The sequence below is a fragment of the Nematostella vectensis genome, chromosome 15 (genome assembly GCF_932526225.1).
Source record: "Nematostella vectensis chromosome 15, jaNemVect1.1, whole genome shotgun sequence".
NCBI lineage: Eukaryota > Metazoa > Cnidaria > Anthozoa > Actiniaria > Edwardsiidae > Nematostella > Nematostella vectensis.
The window spans coordinates 7,852,768-7,879,927 of NC_064048.1; the positions used below are offsets into that span (position 1 = coordinate 7,852,768).

The 27,160-nt window shown below is 37.7% G+C and overlaps 2 protein-coding genes across 8 annotated transcripts in view; one reads left to right on the forward strand and one right to left on the reverse strand.

Moving 5' to 3' along the window:
* Positions 1-12,742, forward strand: part of LOC5509991 (cGMP-dependent protein kinase 1) — a 38,890-nt gene extending 26,148 nt beyond the window's left edge. For 6 of the 7 annotated variants that reach the window (XM_032379072.2, XM_048722378.1, XM_048722377.1 and 3 more), the window contains 16 exons: positions 354-431; positions 933-1,027; positions 1,661-1,729; positions 1,959-2,048; positions 3,802-3,822; positions 5,686-5,776; positions 6,074-6,210; positions 6,915-7,004; positions 7,377-7,476; positions 7,878-7,919; positions 8,029-8,127; positions 8,542-8,606; positions 8,930-9,052; positions 9,583-9,645; positions 10,338-10,404; positions 10,820-12,742. In XM_032379072.2, the coding sequence (XP_032234963.1) occupies positions 354-431; positions 933-1,027; positions 1,661-1,729; positions 1,959-2,048; positions 3,802-3,822; positions 5,686-5,776; positions 6,074-6,210; positions 6,915-7,004; positions 7,377-7,476; positions 7,878-7,919; positions 8,029-8,127; positions 8,542-8,606; positions 8,930-9,052; positions 9,583-9,645; positions 10,338-10,404; positions 10,820-10,915 (1,326 nt within the window). In that variant the 3' untranslated portion in view covers positions 10,916-12,742. Of the gene's footprint in view, positions 1-353; positions 432-932; positions 1,028-1,660; positions 1,730-1,958; positions 2,049-3,801; positions 3,823-5,676; positions 5,777-6,073; positions 6,211-6,914; positions 7,005-7,376; positions 7,477-7,877; positions 7,920-8,028; positions 8,128-8,541; positions 8,607-8,929; positions 9,053-9,582; positions 9,646-10,337; positions 10,405-10,819 lie in introns of all 7 variants that reach the window. The other variant, XM_032379073.2, reaches the window with a different exon arrangement.
* A 1,343-nt stretch (positions 12,743-14,085) lies between these two features.
* LOC5509989 (AN1-type zinc finger protein 4) lies at positions 14,086-26,812 on the reverse strand. Its single transcript, XM_001630438.3, has 11 exons — positions 26,422-26,812; positions 24,382-24,457; positions 23,577-23,644; positions 23,131-23,185; positions 21,356-21,493; positions 20,634-20,781; positions 18,415-18,488; positions 17,232-17,790; positions 16,524-16,581; positions 15,977-16,100; positions 14,086-15,494 (listed from the first exon to the last, which is right to left on the reverse strand). Exons 1-11 carry the CDS (start codon positions 26,522-26,524, stop codon positions 15,359-15,361), a joined length of 1,539 nt encoding a protein of 512 aa, XP_001630488.2. The 5' UTR covers positions 26,525-26,812; the 3' UTR covers positions 14,086-15,358.
* Positions 26,813-27,160: the final 348 nt, after the last annotated feature.

Here is a 27,160-nt window from a genome sequence, read left to right on the forward strand (position 1 = left end):
CCATTCCACGCCATCATTTATGTTCAACATTTTCCTCCCTTCCAGATCATCTATCCACCTAACACTCCCCCCCCCCCCCACCACCACCCACCCACCCCAGGTGCTTTGGTACGAATACCCGCCTTCAACCGAAAATTTAAAATTTTTTTAGAGCTTGCTTCTCTTTGTTTTTTTCGCTCAGTAAATCTAGTCTTACAACTACAAACACTTACACAACGGCGTAGCCATGATATTTAACAGGAGGGGGCCCAAAGGCCCTTTCAAGGCATTTGAAAAGGGAAAGTCCCTCTTGGGTGCATGTATCAGTGGTGGAATCAATGCCAAAATTGAACACCTATCTTTTCTTACTTCAGACATTCTATGAAGAAGGGGAGTACATAATACGACAAGGTGCTCGAGGCGACACCTTCTTCATTATCAAAAGTGGAAATGTAAGAGTCGAGAGGAAATGAGCTTGTGGAGGTGCACTGCCCTGTGAGATGTTACATACTCAGTCAACTCTTGTTGAAAAAACATTAGATAACTTATTAAAGGTTTTTTGTGTGTGGAAGAATTCTAGTAGATATGTAATACAGTGGTACTGTACTTCTATTAAACATTTACTGTTAATTATGCAGCCACTCAAAATCAGTATTTCAACATCTATGGTCATGGCCTTCCTGTTACAATATGTATTTTCACTGTCACAATTCCCCATAAGTGACCAGGAAATCCTATTATTTTATCTACAAACCCTTTGGTAACAAGAATGGTAATAAACGTGTAAAGTTACTGTTGAAAGCTACAGAAATGTGATGGCCAGTGTGACTTAGACATTTCAGCAGGCCAGCAGTCTAGGGGAAATTGGTTGTTACCCCATTTACCCCTACATTTTTGTCACTGCTGCTTGTCTCCTGAATTAATGCCTGAATTAATTGTATTTCCTCTGACAGGTTGACATCACCCAAAGGACCAATGTCCACTCTGACCCTGTCCATGTAAGAAACCTTAGCAAGGGTGCCTACTTTGGTGAAAAGGCCCTAAAGGGGTAAGTTACAACCTCAGGAACCCAGAAGACCAGAAGCGGGAGTATGTGCAAAGACAATACAAAGAGGGGAAACAGAAACGTTTCCCCCCTTACTTTGTCTTTGCACGTACTCTTACTTAGGGTCTTCACCTTGCCGTGGATGGGTAAGTTAGAAAGGGAGAAAAATGTAGGGTAAGACCAAACACCTGAAACGATTGGCTTTTAGGAGAGAATTATATTGAAAGTCTTTTTTTTTTCATAGCGATATTCTATCCTTTTGATAATAGATAAATGACAACATGAATATGGAAATAATCACTCTCTTTACAGCTGGGATGCTGGATTATATCGTGTCCCTCAAAGATCTAAGTCTTCATTCCTTTGTCTTTGTCTATCAAAATATTACAGTGCAGGCCATAGCAGGGGGTATGGCACTTGGGGCATGTCTCCCCCAATATTTAAAAGGGAAATGACCAATAGGGGCGTGGCTGTGCCTCCCAGTATTTTTAAAGTCTCTGTATTGGCCCCCCCTCCCCCAATCTTATGTGGCCTTATACGGCTCTGCAGTATCGCAAAATCAGTATTCAGTCAATCAACCTTAGTATGGCTGTAAGTCAATTGCCATTCATCACTTATTATTTATTTCTCTTCCAGGGAGGACTTGCGAACGGCCAACTGCATCGCAGGCAAGGGTGGTGTGACATGCCTAGTTCTAGATAGAGAGTAAGTGCATAACTCAATCGCAAAGTTGTAACAAGGCTTGAAATTTGCCTCATGGATTCGCAAACCTTTACCTCGCTCAAATCGCACATTCATTCTGATTTGAACTTCCCCTACACATAAGATCACCTGAGCAGACTTTCCTCTATTTTCTGCTACCTCATATCCACAAATTTCAATCCCTTCCATACCACAGGCCTTTCAGCTTACCTACCCTTGGTTTTGTTCACAGAGCATTTGTGCAGTTCATTGGTAACCTTGACGACATTCAGCGTGATCAATATGATGACAGTCAACGAGGAGTGGACCCTCAGACTGCCAGGTGCGTTAATGCCCTCTTATTTCAAATGGAGCTGAATGAGAGACAGATGGGCTTTGTGTAAGGTATTGGGGTGGGGGTGGGGGGTTCCTATGAAAATGAATTGACATTTAACCAGCTGATTTCGTCTTCATTTCGTATATTACAAATAGTTTGTTTTATGGTGGCTTTCTGGCTTTAACCCTTTCAATGGCTTTCAACCCGTAAACCAAGGAAGACAAATATTTGAGACTTTGTTTTGACTTGTTCACAGGTTACCCAAGCATTCGGTTTGTATTCGAGTACGCAAGAGAATTTGTATAGTGATGAAAAAATTGAAAATTAAAGGAAATAGACTTCATAGTGGAATCACTTTATAATTGTCTTTTTTGGGGATGTCATCTGAGTATTAGGGCCCATTTTACTTACTTGTTTCCCTTTCAGCACCCAAACATATACTGTTAACCAATTTCGAGGTAATTTAGAGCATTTTTTCGATATTTTTAGAGCCGAATTCTCGGAGACCTCGGGCTACGGAGAATGCTCAAGGGTGCAACCTTCTCTCTTTCTTCTTCTCTCGTCTTGTTTGGGTCCATTTTTTCATCACTATACAAATTCACTAGCGTACTAAAATACAAACCGAGTGCTTTGGGTTACCTGTGTGTTGTTGTGTTGTTTTTCAATATAAATCCCCCAATCCTATGTCAAAGTTGGTTTCAATGTAAAACATGAATGGCAGTCAAGTACAACATTGTTTTGTATGGGAGGGGATGAGTAATATCTTGTGTTTTAGTTGCTTTAAATCACTGACAGTTTAGGATTTCTATGCCTCGATGCAAGCTAGCTCCACCCCCTTAGGTTTAATGATACTTATGTTATTGTCTGCAAGAAAGTATGATTTTATGAATGCTCTATTTGTTGATAGCTGTGCTGGTATCGCTATGGTGTAGCTGGTTGCCATAAGCAAGTCATGATCGAGTATATAGCTATTACACCCAACCCTAGGCTATCTTACTGGGATTTCAGATTATGTTTCCTGTGGTTAGTAAGTGTTTTGACGTCATAATAGGCCCTATGCTTCCTCACGGCTCATCTTAGAGCCCAGGAAACCCAGTAAGAATGCCGGGGACTAGGCTGTACAATTGATTAAAGTAGCATACAGCACTTTAACAGCAGTAAATCACTAAAAAACATTTTCAAATAACATAATACAGAGATCATGTCTAGATCAATTCTAAACAGTAATATTCTTTTAGTGTCACCCGTGCTAGCGTGGTTACCTAGACAGTTTTGTAAATTAGACAATTAAAACCAACTACGATGCAAGAAACGTTCTCTTTAATTAACATGCACGTCACTAAGCAAACCAATGTAGCAAAGAAATGCTTCAGCGTACTTAAGAACTCGGCGGAATCCCTGTGACTCTTGAAAACTAATTATTATTTTAACTTTGTATTTGTGGCCACGATAGCGCGTGTCGCGCTTTAAACTTTTTGCAACATGAAGTTAATTTACTAGTTGTTTCATGTTATGGATCATATCATTATATTTCCATTAGTCTACTGTCACGCCACGTCTGTCAAATTAAAACACATTGTATTGAATTCGTTATTAAAGCGTCTAATTCATTTTGCTACCTAATTCCAAATAACCGCCTTAACAATGATGATTATCGTAACCCCACTAACCTCGATAGAACCTCTCCTTTTTGATTTTGTTTAATGAGCCCATTTTCACTGATGTTTTGTTTTGTTCTGTCAACCCGCTAAACAACTAGACAGATTCAAGAGTATGAGAGGTTAGTAATTCTTGGTTTAACCGAGGCGGTCAAACGGCTGCAGATAAAAAATGCGATAATGTAGTCAAGAAACAACGATAAAAACGCGATAATGTAGTCAAGAAACAACGATAAAAAACGCGATAATGTAGTCAAGAAACAAAAAGACAGATTTTAAACTCGTTCATAACAGAGTGACTACTGGTTGACCAGGCTATGCTATCCCACCTAAAGTTACTTCTTTTTTGGCCTAATTCTTGCTTTATTTTATGTGATTTTGAAATATAACACACACACAAACCTGGAATGACAAGGAAAAACTGCAAATGTCACGCAATTAGTGTTAATGAAATACCAGACAAGAATGTTTTTATGGACGTGTTTTCATTTTGGAAAAAAATAAGGGCCCATAATTCTGAATAAGAGATCAAGCACTTGATACATTTTCCCCCTATTAATATTTTAGTCCTTATTAATGCCGTTTGACCGCTTTCATCGAGGTGGTATATTTGTTTGTACTAATACTCTGTCTTATTTGTTTACTTTTTTATTGTTTTTGTTTTGTTTTTGTCATTTTGCATGAAAGTGAAAAGTTGTATCTTCCACTAATTTAGATTTCTTTTTTTCTAACATGCATTGGTCCCCACTCATCAATTCCTGTTTATTTATGGTAAATATCAGCAAATAAACATTTATTGCCTGTTCTGCCAACCCCATCTAAAGAGGAGAATGTGGCATCCAACTTTTACTTATAGCATCAGTCTAAACCCTGATAAACTGAGCACTAAATTAATCGTTTTAATTCTAACATGCTTTAAGGCTTTATATTCAGCTAAATAAAGGTGATATTAATTAATTGAATAACTACCAAATGAACAAATAGTTAATTAACTCAAACTCTTCACTATATGATATCTAACTGAGTGATCAAGTAACATTTTTTATTCGTAATGGGCATAAAATTAAACTAAAAATTAATTCCCTCTTTATGCTAAAAAAAAAATCAGAATTACTCGGAGATGGGTGACTTGAACTATACGACTGGTAAATGTGATGCTTGTGGAAGCAATGTTTTTTCTAGCGATTGCCAGAAACAACCATTGAACAACTCACAATTACTATAAACACTTTGCCATATTTGGTTGTCAGGTGGCGCAGGTAATAATCCGGGGAGTTGGCATTATTCGGCGGGAAATTTATTGGCGGGAAAAACTTAGCACGATGCGCGCGGTGCCATTTTAATCATTCGAGAAACTCAAGCGCATTTATCTCCCTAATGCGGTGTTGTTCAAGTTGTTTGCTGGTTGTTACTTTAAGGTCATTGGTTTGTATATTCCAACTCCCTCACACTATGTTACCACCATACATTTCAAGCATCGGAAGTTCTCCAGACATTTACCTTCAATAACTTCTGTTGCCCTCTCAAATTACCGTCGTTTGAATTACCTCACAGCCACCCATACTGGAGTCTCGATGTTAAAACTGCAAATGCTAATCTGTCAATCAATGTGTTGACAAGAAGCTGTCATATATGTGTGACGTCAACACTTGATTGACAGGAGTGTGTTTGAAGTTTGAACTTCGGGACTTTGTTTTTTTTTTTTGGGGGGCTGGGTAAGAATGTAAAAACTGTCTCAATACAAGAACTGCACAACTTGGTTGTCCGGGTTTTTTTTCGTGACGCTAACCACATGAAATTGCGTTGCATGGCATGTTGCTTGACGTTGCCACATGCCGGGGCGTTACATGGTATTGCAAAACATGTTTTTGGGTAACGCTGCTCACATTGCACGTCATGTTCTTGGGTGACGCTGCCTACAAGCGTTGCGTGACAAAGGTGCTGTGTTCCTGACATTCTGCGTGAATTTCCTGTAGCCATCTCAGAGCTCAGCAAGACGAGTTCGCTAACGTCCGTTTGGAGGATCTTACTGTTGTCAAGACCCTTGGGATTGGAGGCTTTGGCCGGGTGGAACTGGTAAGAGTACAGTTAAATATTTTGGGGCAAGACTATACTGTACTCGCGCTATAAAACGGACGTACCAAGAAACAGTAACAGTCAGGATCAAGCTCAAAGGGATGTCTAAAAACATGGTCGAGACAGATTAGGCCAGAAAATTAAAATCAAATATTTGTCTTTGATTTTTAGGTGTAATTAAAGAAACTCTTAAAAAGTAAAAATGCCACTGAAGATGGAAATGACACTTGAGCGGAATCCCTGTGAACTCTCTCGTGAATTAGTGCCTTTGCTAATTTGCCTTGTATCACATCATAGGTTCAAGTTGCTGGTGACAAGAGAACGTTCGCCTTGAAGACGTTGAAGAAGCACCATATCGTGGAGACAAGGCAGCAAGATCACATCATGTCAGAGAAAAAGATAATGATGGAGTCGAATTCACCGTTTATAGTTAGGTGAGAGCTTCATTTTGCTGAAGATTTTCTCACCTGAAACGCCCTAAATTGTTTCATTGCCTAAAATGTTTCATAACCTCATTCGTAAAAGTTCAATCTCTACACAACTGTTCAATTTTCATTATCAATATTGAACGGGGTTAGGGACTGGATGAGAGGGATGTAGTACAAATTTGAATAATGTTAACACATTCTGTCCTGCCCTAAACTGTTTTACTATAACTCGATAGTGATCATTTTACCTACATTCCTTCAAACTTTTAACGTCATATCGAACGTGGATAGATACCAGAATTGGAGGCATTGGATATCCAATTGGCTGAATAATGTGAAAACCTCTGATCTAAAACTATCTCATCAATGTATTCAATTATAACACGGAAGTGTTCATTTCGCCTAAACTCATTCAACTATGTTCATATGCAAAATTGAATGATTCCCAAACTGTTTCATTAGCGTCATTCAATTATTTCCAATTCCGTTTCTGAATATAATTCAGCTTGGTAGAAGATATTAGCCACATTAATTTTGGCGATGTTAATATTTCGGCAATTATACCCTAAACTGGTATAAAGTTAAAAGAGAGAGATAGGAGAATGGGGCGGTTTTTGGGTCTTGATTCTGAGTAATTGAATAGAAAAAAAACACCTTTTAAGATTAAAGATAATGGTTAACACTCTCCTTCTTGTTTTTTCTTTTTTCAGATTGCATAAAACGTTTAAGGATAAGAAGTACCTTTACATGTTGTTAGAAGTTTGTCTCGGAGGCGAATTATGGACAATATTGAGAGATAGGTAATTCCTTGTTATTTCAAAATATTTTATGCCTGTTCATTATTTTACATATTTTTTCAATATAATATCACGTGGAAGACTCAAAGTATCACAAAGATTGTGTGGATTTTCTCATACTAGCTTCCGAGAATTGTAAAATAAATGTGGACCTAACATACTCATCACCTCATCACCATACATCATCAGCCCATTGCTGGATAATCCTCTTGGATTTTTATGTAAAGCAAAGTGTATTGGACGATAATAAGTTTACTTGAGTATCCTTTCACAAAAAGGGACAGAGAAAACAGACAGAGATAGTCTTTTAGCGCTCATTTATTAGGCTCATAGTAATATGAATATAGAAAAGCTAATAAACTGTGTTTCCACTAGGGGTTCGTTTGATGACTCCACTACTAGGTTCTATGTAGGTTGTGTAATTGAAGCGTTCCAGTACCTCCACTCCAAGGGAATCGTCTATAGGGATTTGAAGGTATGTGGGCATGGCTATCAGCCACGATCTTGAACTATTACGAGTCAAGCGATTAATCAGTCAGCCACTTCTTTGTTATTGTTTAAACCTAAAATACAAAGGTCTATTTGCAAGGAAACCTCCAAAAAATAATCCAATATTAGTGTGGGCTACTTTATTAACGATATTTGATTGGACTTATTTTAGTCACTAAAAGTCAATAAAAAGTCAATAAAACATGTTTTAGTGGGAGCTCAACTTCTTTATTTTTTGACCCCCTTAATCGATTTGCGAACAATATTGCAAAGCATTTGCCTAAAGAAAACATGGCATAATCTTTAAATACTAGTTTCGGTATTGTAAAGGTCGTGATGAATTGATGATCCTGCTTAAATTGTGCCTTGTTTTGTTTTCTCTTGCAGCCTGAGAATCTGCTACTAGACGGACACGGCTACTGCAAGCTGGTGAGTGATCAACAACAAGAGGAAACTGAATGGACATCAGAAAGGAAAAAACGATGGACAAAGAGATAGACAGACAAGGGTCAGTTAATCCTTTTCCATCTTATTCCAGGTGGACTTTGGATTCGCCAAGAAGATCGGCTTCGGTCGTAAGACGTGGACGTTTTGTGGAACCCCCGAGTATGTCGCACCTGAGATCATCCTAAATAAGGTAGGATTTTACTTGATTTACTGTCGCATCCGTTGTATCGCGACGCCGCATTTTCAAAACATCGATTTGTTTTTGTCTTTTTGGATTTTCTGTTCCGCCAGTCTAATTATTCTAAGCCAATCAGAATCTCGCCTAGTGCAGTTGCCTGGCTTTTTTTCGCGACACGGTCTGGTTTTTGTCCAAAGTATAGCCAGGGAAGTGCACAAAGCGAGACTCTGATTGGCTCAGAATGGTTTTACTGACGGAACAGAAAACCAAAACAAATCTGGTTTCGAAAAGGAGAAAACGCGGGTCGCGATACGACGGATTCGACAGTAAAACATAACAGAGCTAATAGTTTGATGGAGGGAGCAGCTACCTGAAATGCTTAAGTAAAAGGGGATAACAGACAAATCTGGATTTATTATGTTTTAGGGGCACGACCTATCAGCCGACTACTGGTCTTTAGGTATCTTAATGTACGAGCTGCTAACGGGAAGGTAAGAGACAATAGTTTTTCTACTATAGCTCAGTTTTACAGGCTTCGCTTTTCAAGCAAGAGGTCCAGGGTTCGATCCAAGGTTAGATCGGCTTGGCCATTTTTTTCACACTGTCTCTATTATTAGGGACTGCTTCGTTTTTTGCTGTTGTTGTTGATTAAGACAGTTGGTTTTCTTCGGATAAGAAAGTTGAGCTAGAGGCCTCGTCTCTTATCCCGTTTCATAAACCTGTAATTGAGGGAGGCAAATAACGTTCTATGGTTTCCTAACGCCCTTGTTTCCCTAAAAATAACGTTTCATTTGTGGTTTTACTTTCTCCCCAGCCCGCCTTTCTCAGGCACGGATCCTATGAAGACGTACAACATCATCCTCAAGGGGATTGACATGATCGATTTCCCTCGCAAAATCACGCGCAATGCGCATGCGCTAATCAAAAAGCTCTGTAGGTTAGTAACACATACAAACTTGATCACGACACTCTTGTGACGTCGCATTCATACTTGAGATCGTGACGACATCGTGACATCACTAACACTAACACGATTTTCTATCTTTATGCACTTTTTGACTGTTTTCCTACCGCCTTCAAATTGAAATGATGATGGATGATAACAGGGATATTTTACGTTGTTCTGTTACACATACTCATTTTTAATAAACATTTTTTTCAAAAGCACGAAGGAAAGAACTCTGATGCAGACCATAACAATTTAATTGTACCCTTATCATTGATTGAAGGGATAAAATAGATAAGACATAAAATGCTTGATATGTAAGATAAAGAGGTTTCCTTGATACAATAATTGAAGCTACATGCAGTAAGTAAGTGATGTGTTTAAAATGTTTTAATGTTTTTAATTGAAGCCACATGCTGTAAGTAAGTGATGTGTTTAAAATGTTTTTATGTTTTTAATTAAAGCCACATGCAGTAAGTAAGTGATGTGTTTAAAATGTTTTAACGTTCTTTTATTAATAGGGATAACCCCGTAGAACGCTTGGGTTACCAGAAAGGCGGACTGAAGGACATAATGAAACACAAGTAAGTACTTCAAGTGATCACACGCCATGGCTCCCCTTCTTGGCTCATCCTTATACTTGTATATACCTTTTTGCATTTTCATCCCACTAGCCATCTCCACTATATTCTAGATTCGCTATGATTTGCTATTATGTGTATTACCTTTTATCTAACTGCTTTAAGTTTGGTTTATTTTTCATCTCTCATAGACAGGTGACAAGACAGTACCAAACAAACATAAAACACATTTTCAAGATTGCTAATTGCTTGCTGATTGGTTTCTTATTGATTATGTATCTAATAAGAAAAGAGTCAATAAAATGTTGAATTGACGAATCTGTAATAAAATGAGCGCAATATTTTATTAATTAATCGATTATTGATTAATTCTGATCAAAGATACTACTAGTTTCTTAAATTTCAAGCAACGAGAAAAAAATTAAGCATTCGACTACACGATCCTTATATAGAAAGAAGGTACTTTACATATACATATAATAATGACAACAACAACAACAAAAGTATATATGTTTATAAAAATATATATATATAAAAGTATATATGTATATAATGAAAAAACATCAAACTTTACATTGTATAGAAAAGTAACAGAAAAGAAAAAAAATATATAAATTTCTAAAATGTCTAACATATATGATGTTATCTTTAAGTCTACGTTTGTTTTTATTCTTATTCCTGTGTTACATTGTCAGGTGGTTTGATGGTTTCAACTGGGACGGACTCAGGTCACGGAAACTCAACAGTCCTATAGCACCTAAGGTATGTCACGCAACAAAAAAATAAAACATTCCTATATCCCCAAAGTATGTCACGCTACGAAAATCCAACAGTCCTATAGCCCCTGAGGTATGCCACGCAACAAAAAAATAAAACATTCCTATATCCCCAAAATATGTCACGCTACGAAAATCCAACAATCCTATAGCCCCTTCGGTATGTCACACAACAAAAAACCAACAGCCCTATAGCCCCTAAGGTATGTCACGCAACAAAACCGAATAAAACTACTAGTACAAGTTTTCCTGACCCAACATTCCTATAGCCCCAAAGGTGGGTAATGCCACGAAAATTCAACACTCCTATAGCCCTTCAGGTATATCTCTCGTCGGGTGGGGTAGATAACAGCAAGTTATCAGGATGAAGTTTCTTTTTTGAAGTTTTTTTTTTCCCGCAGATCAAGTCTCCCGTGGACGCTTCAAACTTTGATGACTATCCAGCCGACGATGACATTCCACCAGATGACATGACGGGCTGGGATAAAGATTTCTGATTGGTTTCAAGCAGATCAGCGAACTATTTCATTGGCTGGAAAATCACGATCAAAAATGTCATCATTGTGTCTTCGCATTGGCTGGCAGCTTTCAAGTGATGTAATAAGTCATCAATGCATTTTTATTGGCTACAGCACAACCGAGTGGTGTAACCATCGCATCTTCTCATTGGCTGAGAGCTTTCACGTGATAACAACAAGCGTTGTGCTCCTTGATTGCTGGGAGAAGTCACGTGGTGTCTTGAATCGCTATCAGTCTTTAATGTCGATGACAGACACTTGCATAAAACACGCAAGGAAACGCATAAGGTGTGATTAACATCGGGTACTACCTCATAGGCACTTCTTTTAAGACATTGTCTAATATCATTGGCTCGTAGCTACCACGTGATTTGAAGCTATGACGTCAACACATCGACTGTTAGAGGAGAAATTAGGTTACATCAGTAGCGTATCTACACATCCCTAAACTAGTCCTGTACGATGTTTCTAAAAAGCAAGTGGTTTGTCATCTCAAGGGTTTGATTGGTTCATCTTCCATTGATTGACAAACCACTCGTGGGGTTATAGGTCACTTGATTTTTTTTTAATATTCTTTTTTTTATTTTTAATATCTCTTTCTCATCTTTTTCTCATTTTTAAGAATAATTTGAATTTATTTCAACAATTTGAATATTGACTTTCTGATCATCTTATTAGGGGAAAAATAGTTTATGTTTTATGGGTAAACTTTGCCACAAAAACAATTATAATACTCTATTTACCTTTGAAATACCTATTTTACCCGGGAATTGTTTTCATAAAGGGGTTCCTTATATTTATTCTAGGCATCCATTTCTTTAATTTTATTAATATTGCATTTTCTTTAAATATTACGAGGATTTGGGATTGAAAGCAATGGATAGATTTTTACGCTAAGGGTGTTAGAGTTATGTACAATCTGTGTCACTATCTTGAATTGCTTGAAATGTAGGCGTTTACCCGGTGTTTTTATAGCGAAAAACAAGCCGCGAGCGATTCGTGGCCGCCATCTTGGATTTCGAGCAGAAATGAACTTGCGTGACAAAGTTTATTTTAGCTCTTATCATTTTGGAAATATATATAACCCTTCCCCGTTCACATTTTAGGAATACAATTAAGCCGTTTTTTTTTTATTTAAAAAGGGCGCAGGTTTATTTGGCTACTGAAAATTTAAGTCTTATTTGCATAGATTTGAATCGCCTATAAAAACTCGCGTCACGCAATCCGAATCAACGGAAATGTCTTGGCATGGTATTGCAGAGGGTAGAGAGAGATGTTATGTGCCATAGGGCCGTTTTCCAGATTTAGGGATACTTTAAGATTTGAGCGCGAAAGCAATATTTTGGCAAATCAAGGTTGTAATTGATTAGTGCGAAAGTCAGATTTCGTTTACAGCATCGTTTGCGATAAAGCTTAAAATGGGGGAATTTAGTAAGAAAATGTTGCAAACTTTGACATTCGAAAGTTTTGTTTACACCCTTAAATTCTACCCTATTATCTGGAAAATGGGTAAACGCCAGGACTTGGTAAACGTTCTCGTATAAGCAAATTGACTCAGTGATCGGCCATATCACTTTTTATCATTCTTCAGACTATAGATTCTCAGCGTTTTCCTTTCTTTGTAATTTAAATGAAATAATTATTTTCTTATGGTGTGAAGCGGGAGGGGTGTTAGTGTCAAATAGTATTGAGTTTCGCACAATAATATAATGTCAATAATCAACTACCTTAACCTTGTAAATACTTGAAATAGTCGTATTCTGGTATTCTACTCGAATCTAGAATAAAGACCTATTCTTAGAATAAGAAGTCTCCCTATTGATAAAACGTACACAGGCGAATTGACACTTGATAGGCTTCTGTATACAGTGGACTGTGAAAAGGTCGTCGTCAATCGCGACTACGCGACTACGCGACAAGCCCGCATGTCAGCATGGGTAAAAAACACTGAAGCGCCTTAGAATACAGCGTTCTTTTAATAGTCTGCGTATTGATGAAGGATGTATACCAGTCTAGCTCCAGGCCTTCCATCCGGGTGTCCTGTGTTTGGTTTAGAGGGACTGGGGCGAGCCAAGGGGTTCTTGGAATACACGACACAGTGAGCTGTCCTTTGATGGTTTTAGGGGACTTGGGCGAGACTAGGAGTAAAGTAGGACTATAGAGACTGCGTATTGATAAAAGGCTTCTGTTACATCAGTCTAGCTGTGATTTGGTTATGAGGGATAGGGCGAGACTAGAGGTTCTTGTTACACCGTTCGAGCTCCACAATTGTATTCTTCTCGCATTTTTTTTTGTTTCGAATGATTAGGTGACGTCACCGTACGTTGTCATCAAGCTTCACATTTCTTGCCTTCATACATTAAAAAAAATATGTTTCGCTAAGCGCCGATTTACGTTTTCATTCCGGCTCAATACCATAATTCTGACGAAATTATTTTCTTTGTTGGCATGGTGTCTAACATTGATACCTGCATGCGTTTTAAGGAAATCCAGTAAATTATCCCGATCATTTTTTATAGGCCGGACATTCTAACAGAAAATGTTCTTCATCCTCCACTTTACCTGTCTTGCATACTAAGGATTTTCTTTCGTTATGTTCGTTTATATGGCTTTTCATACCTTCCAGTTTCAATTGCTAGCTTATGATTGCTTAGCCTGAATTTAGTAAGGGCAATCCTATGGTCAATATTTTTTACGTCCGTTAGATAATCTTCTAAATTGTGGGACAGTTTAAACTTTCTGAGCGTACGCAATTTGTTCTTTTGGGCTTGTTTTTTTCTGTTGTCATTTTGAATAGAGCTAAGCCATGTCTGTTGTTCAATGTCATAAAGCCTTTGTTGAAGAAAACTGTATGTTGCTTCGGGAGTGTTTGTGTCAGTCAGCCAAATATCGCTCCTACCCGCAAGGTCTATTATTTGTTTAATTTTTCTATGCCAAAAGTTCTTGTTTTCATAATTAGATATATAGGGTTGGTAACCACGCGCGCGAGGAAGGGGGAGGGGGGGTTGGTAGCCTCTTTAGAAGGTGTGTAGGGGAGAGGATGCTCGAGAACAGTAATCGGTTGTAGGAATATAAAAAAATAAGATGGTATAATTCTGGATAAAAGGCAATTTATAGACAACACCCTCCCTTAAGTAACAGAATCATCATTAACATTGAAGTTTTTATTTCTCATATTTCTTTCTGTACACTATTTATAGATTACTGCCCACTTATAGCAGCCAATTAAAAACCTATAAAGCTCCGTTTCAGATTGAGTCTTTCATGGTTTCGATTTTATTTATTTGCACTTTTAGTTAGACTGAATATCAAGTGAACACGAAATGCCAACGTGAATGGTTCAGAGGTATATCAATAAACTGCACTAGCCTTCGATTATATTCGCTTTTACACTTTACTAAATTACATAAATATGTATAGAAATAAGAAAATATTTTACATTACCTCTGTGTACAAGTTTGAAGAGTTCTGCCAATAAGCAGGAATGGACATCACACAAAAAGTCAAATAAATTAAATCTCTTCCCAAAAGCCAATATTATCTGTAGGAGAATAAGAGTTATTTTGATATTTTTTCTCGTTTATCACTATCACGGTTCTTTATTCAGAAGACAGCATTAACATTAGACGGCCACTGTCAGGTGCCATTTGGTCATCTTATCAAAATACGGTAATCTGCCAAAGATATGCATTTCCAACAGTTGATATAAGAAAGCTATTGCGATACTTTCGAACGACATTGGTGAAAACCAAGAGACCATGATGTAAACTTTATGTTCAGATGGTCATTTCTGAAATAATTTGACTTTCAATTTTGGAAGAAAACAATAGCAATGGTGTGGCTGAAAAAAGGCTATTTAAATAAACACATCCTTGAACCTCAAAAAGGGAGTCAGGTATCAAGTTGGTTACAACTGAAACCCAAGTACTTACTGTGCAAAGTTTTAAAGTGATCTTTTATACTGAGGAAACCGGTTCTTTACAAGAAAATATGATGATCAAAAATCGGCGTTTAAAAGCAGGAGAAAGAAAAGAGGAACGCTCATGAAAAAAAAAGAGCAAAGTACAATGTAGAAGAAAGCATCCACTTTAGCATATAAATTTAGCTTACTTTGGGATTCTTCCCATAATTTGTCTTCAAATATTGAATGAGACAATAACAAAGGTGTGGTTGACAAGGGATTACCAAAATTATTCAATTAATAAGGAAAATTGATAACAGTATTGCACAGTAAAGTTCTGGAGAAGAAAAAACACCTTAAAAGTAATCAATCAATTCGGACAAGTGCTAGTAGCAAAAATCAAGGTCTTTAAAGAGATTTAAATGTGTATAATCATCACAGATATAAATTAGAATACCAAAGACAAAAACCAGAACCAGCTGGCTTAGCACCAATTCAACACCAAAATATTTACAGAATTATTATATTTTTGGAAGTTTTGGGGCAGCGATAACAGGGTTGTTTTGCTCTATAATCTTGCGTCCCTCGCTCTTGTAGTCGTACGTGCAGCTATGTACCTCGGCGTAGCGATGGGTAGCACAGAACGAGTTACCGCACCTGTCAATCGAATACAGCATTAGCCAATCATAAATGCAGGAAGCCAAACGTTTGTAAAAGTGTGAAATCAGCGTTCCCAAACAGCGTTGTAGCTAGGAAAGATGTGATCGAGTTGTTTGGTGAGGCATCAATCAAACAGCTTGTGCTTTCACAGAAAAAAGTTTACCTGATAAATTACATACACCTATTTCAATCAAGGTTGCACCCGCGAATCAATGTATCGTAACCCGCAATAGTTCATGGGTAACATATAAATGGCGGAATCCTGGGCTTCGAACGCTGTGAAATGTGCATAAAAAAGAATGCGCTAAGTCGTCTTTTATTAACGCTTATTTTATTATATATTTGATACCCGTGTAGCACTGTGGGTTGCGACACACAGATTCTCCGAGTTGCAACATTATTTGAAATAGGTGTATAAAAATGGCGGTCTGCACGTGTGGCATGAATAAAAGAGAAAGAAAAAGGTATACTGGTGTTACCTGCACTGGTACGTGGTCGCGAGGCCGGTTTTCTTCCCGCACGAGAAGCAGCGCGTTTTCTTCTTCGTCGGCACGAGCTGGGGCGGCGGTTTGGCTTTGACAGGAGGAAGGTGACGATTTGGAACTGAAAAAGGCAATCGGAAATCTGTTTAGAACACTTGATCGTACCGAACACCTGATCGCATAAAAGTGATCGCTAAAAGACCTAGTCGTATAGATCACCAGGTACAGTAGCCCAATCCAGAACATCTAAACGTACAGAACGACTAATCGATCAAAGAAAGCGACTCATCATAACGCCTAGTTGTACTGAGCATTTGAAGGCGTAGAACGCATTATCGGACAAGACGATCAATTGCAAATAAAATCGTTCATACGAAATAACTTTGAAAACACCTAGCTGCAATAAAACAGGGCATTAACGTAAAGAACGGCCAACCGTTCTCTTTAGAACGCCCAATTATATTGTAACACCCAATTGCACTATTTCGAACGCCCAATCGTACAGAACACCAAGTCAAAGAATGCTTCACAAAGCAATACTTACAATCGGACAGATCGCTCGTGTCGTGAATGTGTCGATGAGAGTAGGATAAAGAATCATTCTGAAATGGAATAAGTGTTATTTCGAACATTTTCAATACAAAAGCGTAGCCTTCTCCGCAGGCAACATTAAGGGGGTTATAGTCCGCTCGGGAGTCCTGTGGCAAGGCAACGAGTGCGCATCCCGAGAAGCTGAGTTCTAGCCCCACTACCCCTCAATTCATCTCTTTTGCTTGCCACACGGGTCCCACATCTTAATTTTCTAAATTAGGCCGGTAAATTTATATAGAGCTCCGGCTCTCTTAAATACCGCCACATCCGTGAATTCAAAGCGTTGTACAGTGTAAAACTGGTCAAATTCAAATAAGCGTACAACATTATTCAGCGAACAGTAATAGCAGAGTAATAGCTTTACTACTATAGAACCCCTGCCAAGTGCATCCTAAGGAAATTCCATATAAGCTTAACATATTATACATGTCCCGATATCAACCTCCCAATTTGTGGACTTGAACGTTAAAGAGAAACTAAAAACAGTTTGAAATAGCCAGGGGTTCGATCTATCCAAGCAGAAATGAATGAAACTCAGTCCCTACCAAACGTGAAGTCAGTCCGAGTTAGCGAGGAGTTACTGTATCTGGGGTCAACAGTGCACTTTTCATGTTTCTGTTGTTTTAAAGATCAACTTAATATTATTTTTTTTACAACTTACAAGAAGTGCCGAGTGGTGTCCCTCAGGGGTCGATATCCTCTGCTCGACCCCCCCGCGCAAGTGCCTGTACCCGGCACTCCCAGGCGTGATATCCCCGTAGTAAGAAGTTGTCTGTACTAAGTCCTCCGGTATCTTGGGTCTTCGTATACTCGCACTACCGATAGAGTGTTCTATACTGTCCCCATATCGAGGACTAGGGCCACGCCCTTTATTTTTCGATATACTCCCTAGTGGTTTAATCTCCTTAGAGTCATTGACGAACTCCGTAATGCTTCGTTTGCCTTCACGGAATGCGCTTCTTGTTAGCGCCCGACTCATACTCGGTACAGGCTTTGGTTCTTGTTGATGGGCTAAAAAGTCTGACACATCGATTTGTTTGCCCTTCTTGGTGTTGACAGGTGGAAGGGGCTTGCTCTTTGAGTCGGATCCGCCCCGCATCCCTGATGCTTCTATGGAGGAGCTTGGAGGGTGGGGCAGCAGCGGTTTGGAGTGGCTCTTGCTGTGATGCCTGTGCTGACCGTGCGATGACTGCTTTTGACTGGCATTCGAGAGATGCAACCTGGATGGAAATATAAAGAGTCTCGATCAGCCCTTTTGTATTATTGTTTACATACCTTTGCATTATTTAAAGCAATTACAAAATATCCATCCAAAAACATTGACTCATCTTCATGCTTCAAAGTTGAATCGTTGAAAATGCCAAAGGCATTGTAGGCTGCCCCCTTGGAAGAGCAGGGATTTTAAAAAAGACTTGAAAAAAGTGTCTATGCCCGAAGAAAATAAATGAAATATCTGAGGCTCACCCCCCCCCCCCCCTTGATACAAATGTATTTTTCTACTCTATAACTATTTTTCTAGCTCTATAACTATATAACTAATAGAATGGCAACATGAGTTCCAGCACAAGTACCTCACAAAGGCGCCTCTGTGCGGTCTTTGCTAACAACATCACATCACTTGCGAGTGTGAGCCAATAAGAGACCGGTTTTGTGTGAGCCAATCAGAGAACGGTTTAGTGTGAGCCAATCGAGAACGGTTTAAAAACAAACAATCCATAAATCGTAGCCAATTACAAATCACTTAACCGTGCTAGCAGCAGGGCGCTTGAACTCACAAATACCCAGTTACACACAGACATGCGTGCAGGCTTAAATACCAAGGAATGAAATCCAACTAAGCATACCTTCTCCTTGTGCTTATCATTGAAGAACTGGGTTTTTCTCCAGATGGCGGGCGTGGCTGTGCAAGTTCCTTGGTCTTAATACAAAGAGCATGTACGTTAAACACAAAATATATCAATCAAGCTAAAGATTGCAGCTTTTCATAAAATTGTGTTCAGGGTGAAAGCAGGGCTTTGGCTGGTTGGTCTTTGTAATTTTTTTAACCAATTTACCACATTTCAAGTCAATTCTTTACTATTGTTTTATGCATGTGTGACTCCTTCCAGTGCCCACGAGTGGAGCAATGCCTTTACCCCTGGTTCCTGGGTTTGTGACTTATTCTAGTGCCCATGGCTAAAACACCTTTACTCCTTGTTTCTGGGTGTTTGACTTATTCTAGTGTCCATGACTAAAATACCTTAACTCCTGGTTTCTGGGTTTGTGACTTATTCTAGTGCGCATGGCTAAAATTCCTTAACTCCTGGTTTCTGGGTGTCTGACTTATTCTAGTGTCCATGACTAAAATACCTTAACTCCTGGTTTCTGGGTGTTTGACTTATTCTAGTGCCCATGACTAAAATACCTTAACTCCTGGTTTCTGGGTGTTTGACTTATTCTAGTGTCCATGGCTAAAATACCTTAACTCCTGGTTTCTGGGTGTTTGACTTATTCTAGTGTCCATGGCTAAAATACCTTACTCCTTGTTTCTGGGTGTTTGACTTATTCTAGTGTCCATGGCTAAAATACCTTAACTCCTTGTTTCTGGGTGTTTGACTTATTTTAGTGCCCATGGCTAAAATACAATTACTCCTTGTTTCTGGGTTTGTGACTTATTCTAGTGTCCATGGCTAAAATACATTTACTACTGGTTTCTGGGTGTTTGACTTATTCTAGTGTCCATGGCTAAAATACCTTAACTCCTTGTTTCTGGGTGTTTGACTTATTCTAGTGTCCATGGCTAAAATACCTTAACTCCTTGTTTCTGGGTGTTTGACTTATTCTAGTGCTCATGGCTAAAATACAATTACTCCTTGTTTCTGGGTTTGTGACTTATTCTAGTGTCCATGGCTAAAATACCTTTACTCCTGGTTTCTGGGTGTTTGACTTACTCTAGTGTCCATGGCTAAAATACCTTAACTCCTTGTTTCTGGGTGTTTGACTTATTCTAGTGTCCATGGCTAAAATACCTTAACTCCTTGTTTCTGGGTGTTTGACTTATTCTAGTGCTCATGGCTAAAATACAATTACTCCTTGTTTCTGGGTTTGTGACTTATTCTAGTGTCCATGGCTAAAATACCTTTACTCCTGGTTTCTGGGTGTTTGACTTACTCTAGTGTCCATGGCTAAAATACCTTAACTCCTTGTTTCTGGGTGTTTGACTTATTCTAGTGCCCATGGCTAAAATACCTTAACTCCTTGTTTCTGGGTGTTTGACTTATTCTAGTGCCCATGGCTAAAATACAATTACTCCTTGTTTCTGGGTTTGTGACTTATTCTAGTGCGCATGGCTAAAATACCTTTACTCCTGGTTTCTGGGTGTTTGACTTATTCAAGTGTCCATAGCTAAAATATAATTACTCCTGGTTTCTGGGTGTTTGACTTTTTCAACTGTAGTTCCCATGGCTAAAATACCATAACTAATTATTTCTGGGTTTGTGACTTATTCTAGTGCGCATGGCTAAAATACCTTTACTCCTGGTTTCTGGGTGTTTGACTTATTCTAGTGCCCATGGCTAAAATACAATTACTCCTGGTTTCTGGGTGTTTGACTTTTTCAACTGTAGTTCCCATGGCTAAAATACCATAACTAATTATTTCTGGGTTTGTGACTTATTCTAGTGCCCATGGCTAAAATACCTTAAATCCTAATTTCTGGGTTTGTGACTTATTCTAGTGCCTGTGGCTAAAATACCTTCACTTCTTGTTTCTGGGTTTGTGACTTATTCTAGTGTGCATGGCTAAAATACCTTAACTACTGGTTTCTGGGTGTTTGACTTATTCTAGTGCCCATGGCTAAAATACCTTAACTCCTGGTTTCTGGGTGTTTGACTTATTCTAGTGTCCATGGCAAAAATACCTAAAATCCTAATTTCTGGGTTTGTGACTTATTCTAGTGCCTGTCGCTAAAATACCTTCACTTCTTGTTTCTGGGTTTGTGACTTATTCTAGTGTGCATGGCTAAAATACCTTAACTCCTTGTTTCTGGGTGCTTGACTTCTAGTGCCCATGGCTGAAGCCATACCTTAACGCCTGGTTTTTGGGTGTGCATTCTGGATCTTAGAAGCTTCATCTTGTTCATGGTAACGCTATTTTCCTGCATGGCTTCTTTGGAGATTGGAGTTTGATTTTCTTCCTCTTCTTCATCATACAAATTGTACATGGATGCGCCACTAGAAGACACCAGACAATATATCCTCATCTCTCTTCATTTTATACCCAAGAGATGAAATAGTGGTGTTTTAATTGTGGGAAATACTAAATTTGAATGTGATTAAATAATATTCAGTAATCTGAAGTATGCATCTTCTTTGAAAATAATTTCTAAATCGACAAAAACTTGAGTTGCCAAAGCTGGATCAGACAGCTATAGAATCTTGTTAAGCTAGTTTATTGATACTTTATCCAAAGAATCATCAGATTTAATTTCTTGCCACTGTTTTCCTTAAAAAATGTCAATCATGTCCCCATTTCACTTTCCTGCTTAATACAAAACAACACAAGACATCCATCTCTATCGGCTTATTCAACAAATAGCTCCAATAGAATATTATTAATCAAGTATCAGACTTCAATTCTGGATGGTTATTTTGCAGAACTGTAGCAAACAGGTTATTATATTTTTTGAAGTAAACAAAAGGAGTGTCTGATTTAAATTATTTTAAAATGCCTATGCTCTCCTGCACAGACACATACTTCCTCTAAAGATTGTCTGCCATAATGAGATATGACTAGTACGCCACCAACCTGAGAGAATCTGAAAGGGGTGTAAGTGTTCCATCACCTCTGTCAACAACTCTAAAAAAGTTCAATTGATCTCCATCTCTGAAGACTAGTAAAGTAACTTGGCGATTATCCTTTGGTAGTTTATCCCATATCTCATCCCTATGGAGAGTAATGAGAATAGTTAAAAACATGTATGGTTAAAAACACGTTTTTTTTAATGAACTGTAGGTCCCTATAGTATATAACATACAAACAATACACCACCCTTGTTTAATTGAATGAGGTTATCCCCAAAAACAACAAGAACAACAACAACAAAAGTAACTGCAGTGCCATATTTCTTTTTTATTTTTACTTGAATTTGCACTGAATGGCTGCTTTTGCTTGTGGCCTTGCGCACGGCTTGCACATGGTGTTGCGCGTCGGAGCATAACAAAAATTCTAACATGAGGTTTATGATTATAACTTCGATCTCGAGAAAGCTACACACTTTTGATTTTATAAATGGATAATGTTTAACTAATGTGCATCTCGAACCCAAAGTTAGAGATAGTAAAAATTTCAAAAACATTAAAATATATATAGAAATAAAAACAGTGCCATAAAAACGGGCCGTTTTAAAGTCCATTTTTTTATGAACATTGCTCCCTCTTTTTGCTAATTAAAAAGAAACTTTTTCCCTTGCAGTTTGATCAATGTCAAAAATGGAATGCACTTGAAATTCTCTTTAAGATGCTGTCCTTTTTATAGAAAGAGGAAAAGAAATGTGAACAGACGGGAGCGATAAGCAGCGTTAGAATTTTTTCGACAATAGAAAACACAAAACGTCGAATTACGTCGCGCCTTTTTTGCCTTATTTTGCCCTTTTTGCCTATTTTGCCCTTTTTGCCTTATTTTGCCCTTTTTGCCTATTTTGCCCTTTTTGCCTTATTTTGCCATCACGCTCTTTCTGCATTTTCATTGTGCTTTTTATGCAGTATGAAGTGTTTTCTATCTATTTAAGCGTATATTTTATCCCTAGACAATATCAACCAGCTGTTACGAATATTAGCGAAATCTAAAACAAGTGTGAATAATATATATACTTTTCTAGACGTAATTTCAGAAGAAATGAATGGCTGCTGGTAGCCTGTTGATATAATTTGAAACTCCTCAGGTATTTGTCTACTTTCAGTCCTTGCCTCTCATTTTCTTATGCAAGACAAGAATTCGCCCCGTTCGAGTTTGAATATTGCAAACTTAAAAGCATGGAGAAATATACATTCTATAACGAAAATTATTTTAGAAGCCTAAATAGACTAATAGTTCAATGATAGAGCTCCCATAATCTGAATTTGCCGAAGCTGGATTAAATTTTGATTATAAAATAGCAGGATTCTAGATAGGCGCGCGATAGGGCAAAAAAGGCAAAAAAGTGCGCGATAGGGCAAAAAAGGGCAGAAACATGCGCGATAGGGCAAAAAGACAAAAACAAGCCAGGGCAAAAAAATGCGCAATAGGGCAAAACTAGGCAAAAAAGGCAAAACACATTTTCAGCGTTCAAACGTTATGCAGAAGTTTATGATAACTACATAACGTTCATACTTCGACAACAAAAAAACTATGATAATCAAACTTTTATATCCCAAATTCCGGATACGTATAAGGCAATACTTAAGAAATATCAGTAAATCTAAAACAAAATGTCTAGAAATTCCTTGTTGAGCCAGGCTTGCACAACACAAGGCCTTGTACAGTAAGTGTTATTATCACCACACTTTCCAAGCAATTATTATTAATATGATGTCCTTTCTCACCTATTTGCTTCCATATACTCTGCCATTTCTCTGAGAGTTGGATCTTCCATAGGAACTACAAAGGGAATATTGATTTAATACATTTTTTTCACAGTATGACATAAGTATTTGTTTTTTAGATAACAATGCTACATAAAATAAAAATTTTCTCCTAAATCAAACAGGCACACTAACATGATTGTCGAGGAAAAAAGGACTGCAAAATTATTTGTTATGACCAAATTGTGTTTGTGAAAGTGAAGTTTTCCTATTTTTTCCACCAGACACATTGTTTAAAATATATAATTAGAAACATGCAATTAAAAACATGATTGTCAACATGCTGTGTTCCATGTCTTATGTCAAACTGCCCACAAACCATCTGCTATCTTTTTCTGAAACTTTATTTAAATTTCAAGATTGATAATTCACCATTTCTATCACATAATTTCTCATTGTTTACTCACTTCTTCTGGTATTTATTGGTCCCCCTCTCATTGCCAGGACTAGCTTTAGAGTTGCTCCATCACAAATACTGAAAAGGTTAACACAGTTATACATTTACAGTAAGTAATAGTTTTATTTCAAATAGGGTTGGTTTTCAGTAGCTTCAGTGATCTCACGGTATGTGCCCCCACAAAGAGTGTGCTAGTAGGGCGTAAGGGCCATCTGACCACCAAGCAAGCGCCAGCAAGAGGTACAGCAAATACTGCAAAGTGCTAATCAGGAAATAGGGCGGGATGTAATGCATGGTATTTGGCCCTATGAAAACCACTCAATACTGACTGTCTGTGTTTGACCTTTCTTATAAACTTTTAAGCCTGTCAAAATAAGATATTTTTCATAAACTTTTAAGCCTGTCAAAAAAAGATTTTTTAGACTTATTGAATGGAGAAAGGGGGGAGGGTTGACAATAAGGGGTTTATAAGGACATTGTGGCTCATAAAGGGTATACAGTATATAAAAGGGCTTAGGAATGTCAAAATGCAAACTACATCAAGAATGGCACATGACAAATTAAGAAAAGAAATTTTCCTTATATTATATTCAATGAAAACAGTCATGGATATCAACTACAACAGTAATTTAAGAATATTTTTGAGCATGCATGCTATTTACCTTAATTTGCTCACTTTCTATTTAGTGGGAGGTCTTATGAGCTATGAGCATTTCTAGTTAACACCGTACAGAAAAAGCTGTACTGCATTTGCATGGTTGTAACAGAGATAAACATTTCGAAACCATGAAGTAGATTTTTGAGTGTTTTCTTACTTGTAATCATGAAGACAATAGTCATCTTCAAGTTCAGTTGTCCTCCATATAAGGTGTTGTTGGGATATGGGAATACCTGTGAAAAATAAGCATGTAGCACATTAGGTACTATCACTAACCAAGAGCAGACATGGTATGTATCCAGAGTGTAAGAAAAACTTAGCAGTTAGTCATCAGGAACTAAAACCAAATTACTAGAAACAAAAAAGATTTATTGTTTTCACTCAAAACTACATCCTATTAACAACACTATTCATTGCTAAATAACAACCTTAGTTTTATCATCACCAAGGAGTATGTACACAAAATACTGCCCTAAAGTCTCAACAGCTGCTTTTTGTTTGATTAGCGGGGGTCATAAGATTTACAAGTAAAACCGAACAAAAATCATGGTAACAGACCCAAAATAGTATCAACTTCTTGACAGACTTTGCATTAATGGATGATATCAGAGACTACATTATTGCTTCTGATCATGAAAACTAGTTATCTTTGTTTTCAGTTTGCATCGAAGAGAGGAGTGAGCAGTACTTTGCAACACCAAAACAGGGCAAGATAATTGTTTTGTAACAGATAGTGAGAGGGAGGGGGGGATCCATATAGGATCTCCATCCTATATTGGTTCACTGCCTTAGAATGATAAAAGCAGCACAACCAAATAAATCAGATGGGCAAAGAGAAAAATGGAAAACATAAGGGATGATTAAAATAATTAGATATAGGGATAATATTATACTGTATAATAGATTTTTTGCTTCATTTTTTATTGTATAAACTCTAGGTATTTTTCTTGCAACTATACAACAGGTATTGATCACCAAAAGCTTAAGCATTTGACCCTGAAAAAATTTTGTCATTTTAAGACTTCTTCAGGGCAAATCTACTAAGAAATGTCCTAATAAAGATGAAAATTTGGAATTCAAGTATTGTTTTTTTTTCTTTTGTAGTATACAGTTTATTGAGCATTCTGGTACAAGATGGAGACTCGAGTAAATTCTGAATATCGAAATTGTTTATGATATTAATTCTCAACATATATGGTATACACCGATTTCAAATAAAGTTGCACATAAAATGTAATATAATGTAACATAAAATTCATGGGTAAATTGCTGAATCCCAGGTCTCTGAGAGCCAAGGGAATGTTTACAAGTTCATTTATTTATACCCATGAAGAAATGAAAGCTAAAATACATGGATCATCCGACTGCAACGTTATTTGAAATAGGTGGTTATTTGTAGGACAAATTACAAATCAATAAAAGTTGGAAATAAACGATTTTTTTTTTCAAACGATTTTGATTTCAATAAACGATGTTATTTCCGAGAATGAAAATTGGTGTTTTAAAGCCAAGGTCAGTGAAGGTTGAATTAAACGTGATCGGAAAAATCACTGCGTTGAGACTAATATCGTGCACGAATCTTACATAATAATAATAATACCACAGATCACGTTTAACTCATTAAACGCGTGACAACAACAAAAAAAAAGAGAGAAAAGAAAGGCAAAAATAAAATTAAAAAAGGCAGTTTATTTGAAGGAATTTGCAATAGCAGTTACCTTCTCAGGCTTTTTTAGATTTTTTGTTAAGCGACGATACAAATTTTGGCGTGAATTTGACACACTTTTACTAACAATCGCAACAATCGGCCAAATTTTAGGGGAAATAGACATTGCGTGGTAGCGATTATTAGATGAAAAGGTCCTCAGTTTGTGATACTTAAAAGGGCGGTAGAATCGTGAAAGATTTTCGGTAAGGAAAGGAAAATAAAAGGAAACATGAAGTCACGAAAACGAGCACAAAATCTGACAGAGTGTGAATTATTCATGATTTCGATGGACGTCCAAAAACGTCAATATACAACAAAAACTAGGAAAATTAATGCCTCAGAACCGAAGTTTATTCAACAAGGGCATCTTAGGCAACTTCAGATTAGGATTAAGGGTCAATCGAAGCTGGCAAAGTTGGTATTAATCCTCGTGTTTGCAATGGTATTTGCAGACACAACACAGTTGACGAAAAGAAAGTTTTGTCTTACCTTCCAAACGTTGTATCTTCGCTTTCACGCTCATAATGGTTTCGAAAGGACTAACTCGCAACTCAAAAGCTGTCCCAGTAAGAGTCTGTATATATAGGTCCATTTAAGGACCGCTAAACTATGGTACGCGAACCACAGTTTACAACAACAACGAAATCTTCGGATCACAAATGTGCGAATCGTCCCTCAAAAAGCACTTCCGCCGATCGAAAAAACGCCACTTGTCTGATGAAATCATCTTAGTATCCGTCCCATAGTTATCCAACAGTGTACCGACGACACACCTCAGCAATAAAGGAAAAAAAACGCTTCAAAAATCCTTTAGAAATAGATATTTCGTGCACATACTATACGAGACACCGCCATCTTTTCTTCTTCGTTCTAAATTTATACCGAAGGCCCGGATGTTGGCTAATCGCCATAGCAACTCGCGCAAAATACATTTCCCCCGTAAACAAAGTAAATTGACGCAGTTAGAGCGGCCAATCAAATGAAAGAATAGCGCGTCCTTTTGAAAATAAGTCCAATCACGATAAAAACAGTAGCTATTGTCTAAGAACTATAAGGCATAAGTCTGGACAATTTTTTTTAAGGAGTAAAAAACGAATCCCATTTATTGGACAATTGGTCGTTATATATGAGCTGTTTTAAAGGGGTATTGGGGGATTAGTCCGGTCGCTTATTGTTTCAATCTATACATAGCGGACAAAGGCACCAAAATTGGCATAAAGATAGCCAA

What these genes read in the sequence shown, in the direction of transcription:
- LOC5509989 (XM_001630438.3), bottom strand. Translation starts at nt 26,524, where the DNA reads ATGGACCTATATATACAGACTCTTACTGGGACAGCTTTTGAGTTGCGA. An exon ending in ACCAATAAATACCAGAAGAA is followed by an intron (nt 23,186 to 23,576) that starts GTGAGTAAACAA and finishes TTCCCTTTGTAG; the next exon opens with TTCCTATGGAAGATCCAACT. An exon ending in CCCCTTTCAGATTCTCTCAG is followed by an intron (nt 20,782 to 21,355) that starts GTTGGTGGCGTA and finishes GGTGTCTTCTAG; the next exon opens with TGGCGCATCCATGTACAATT.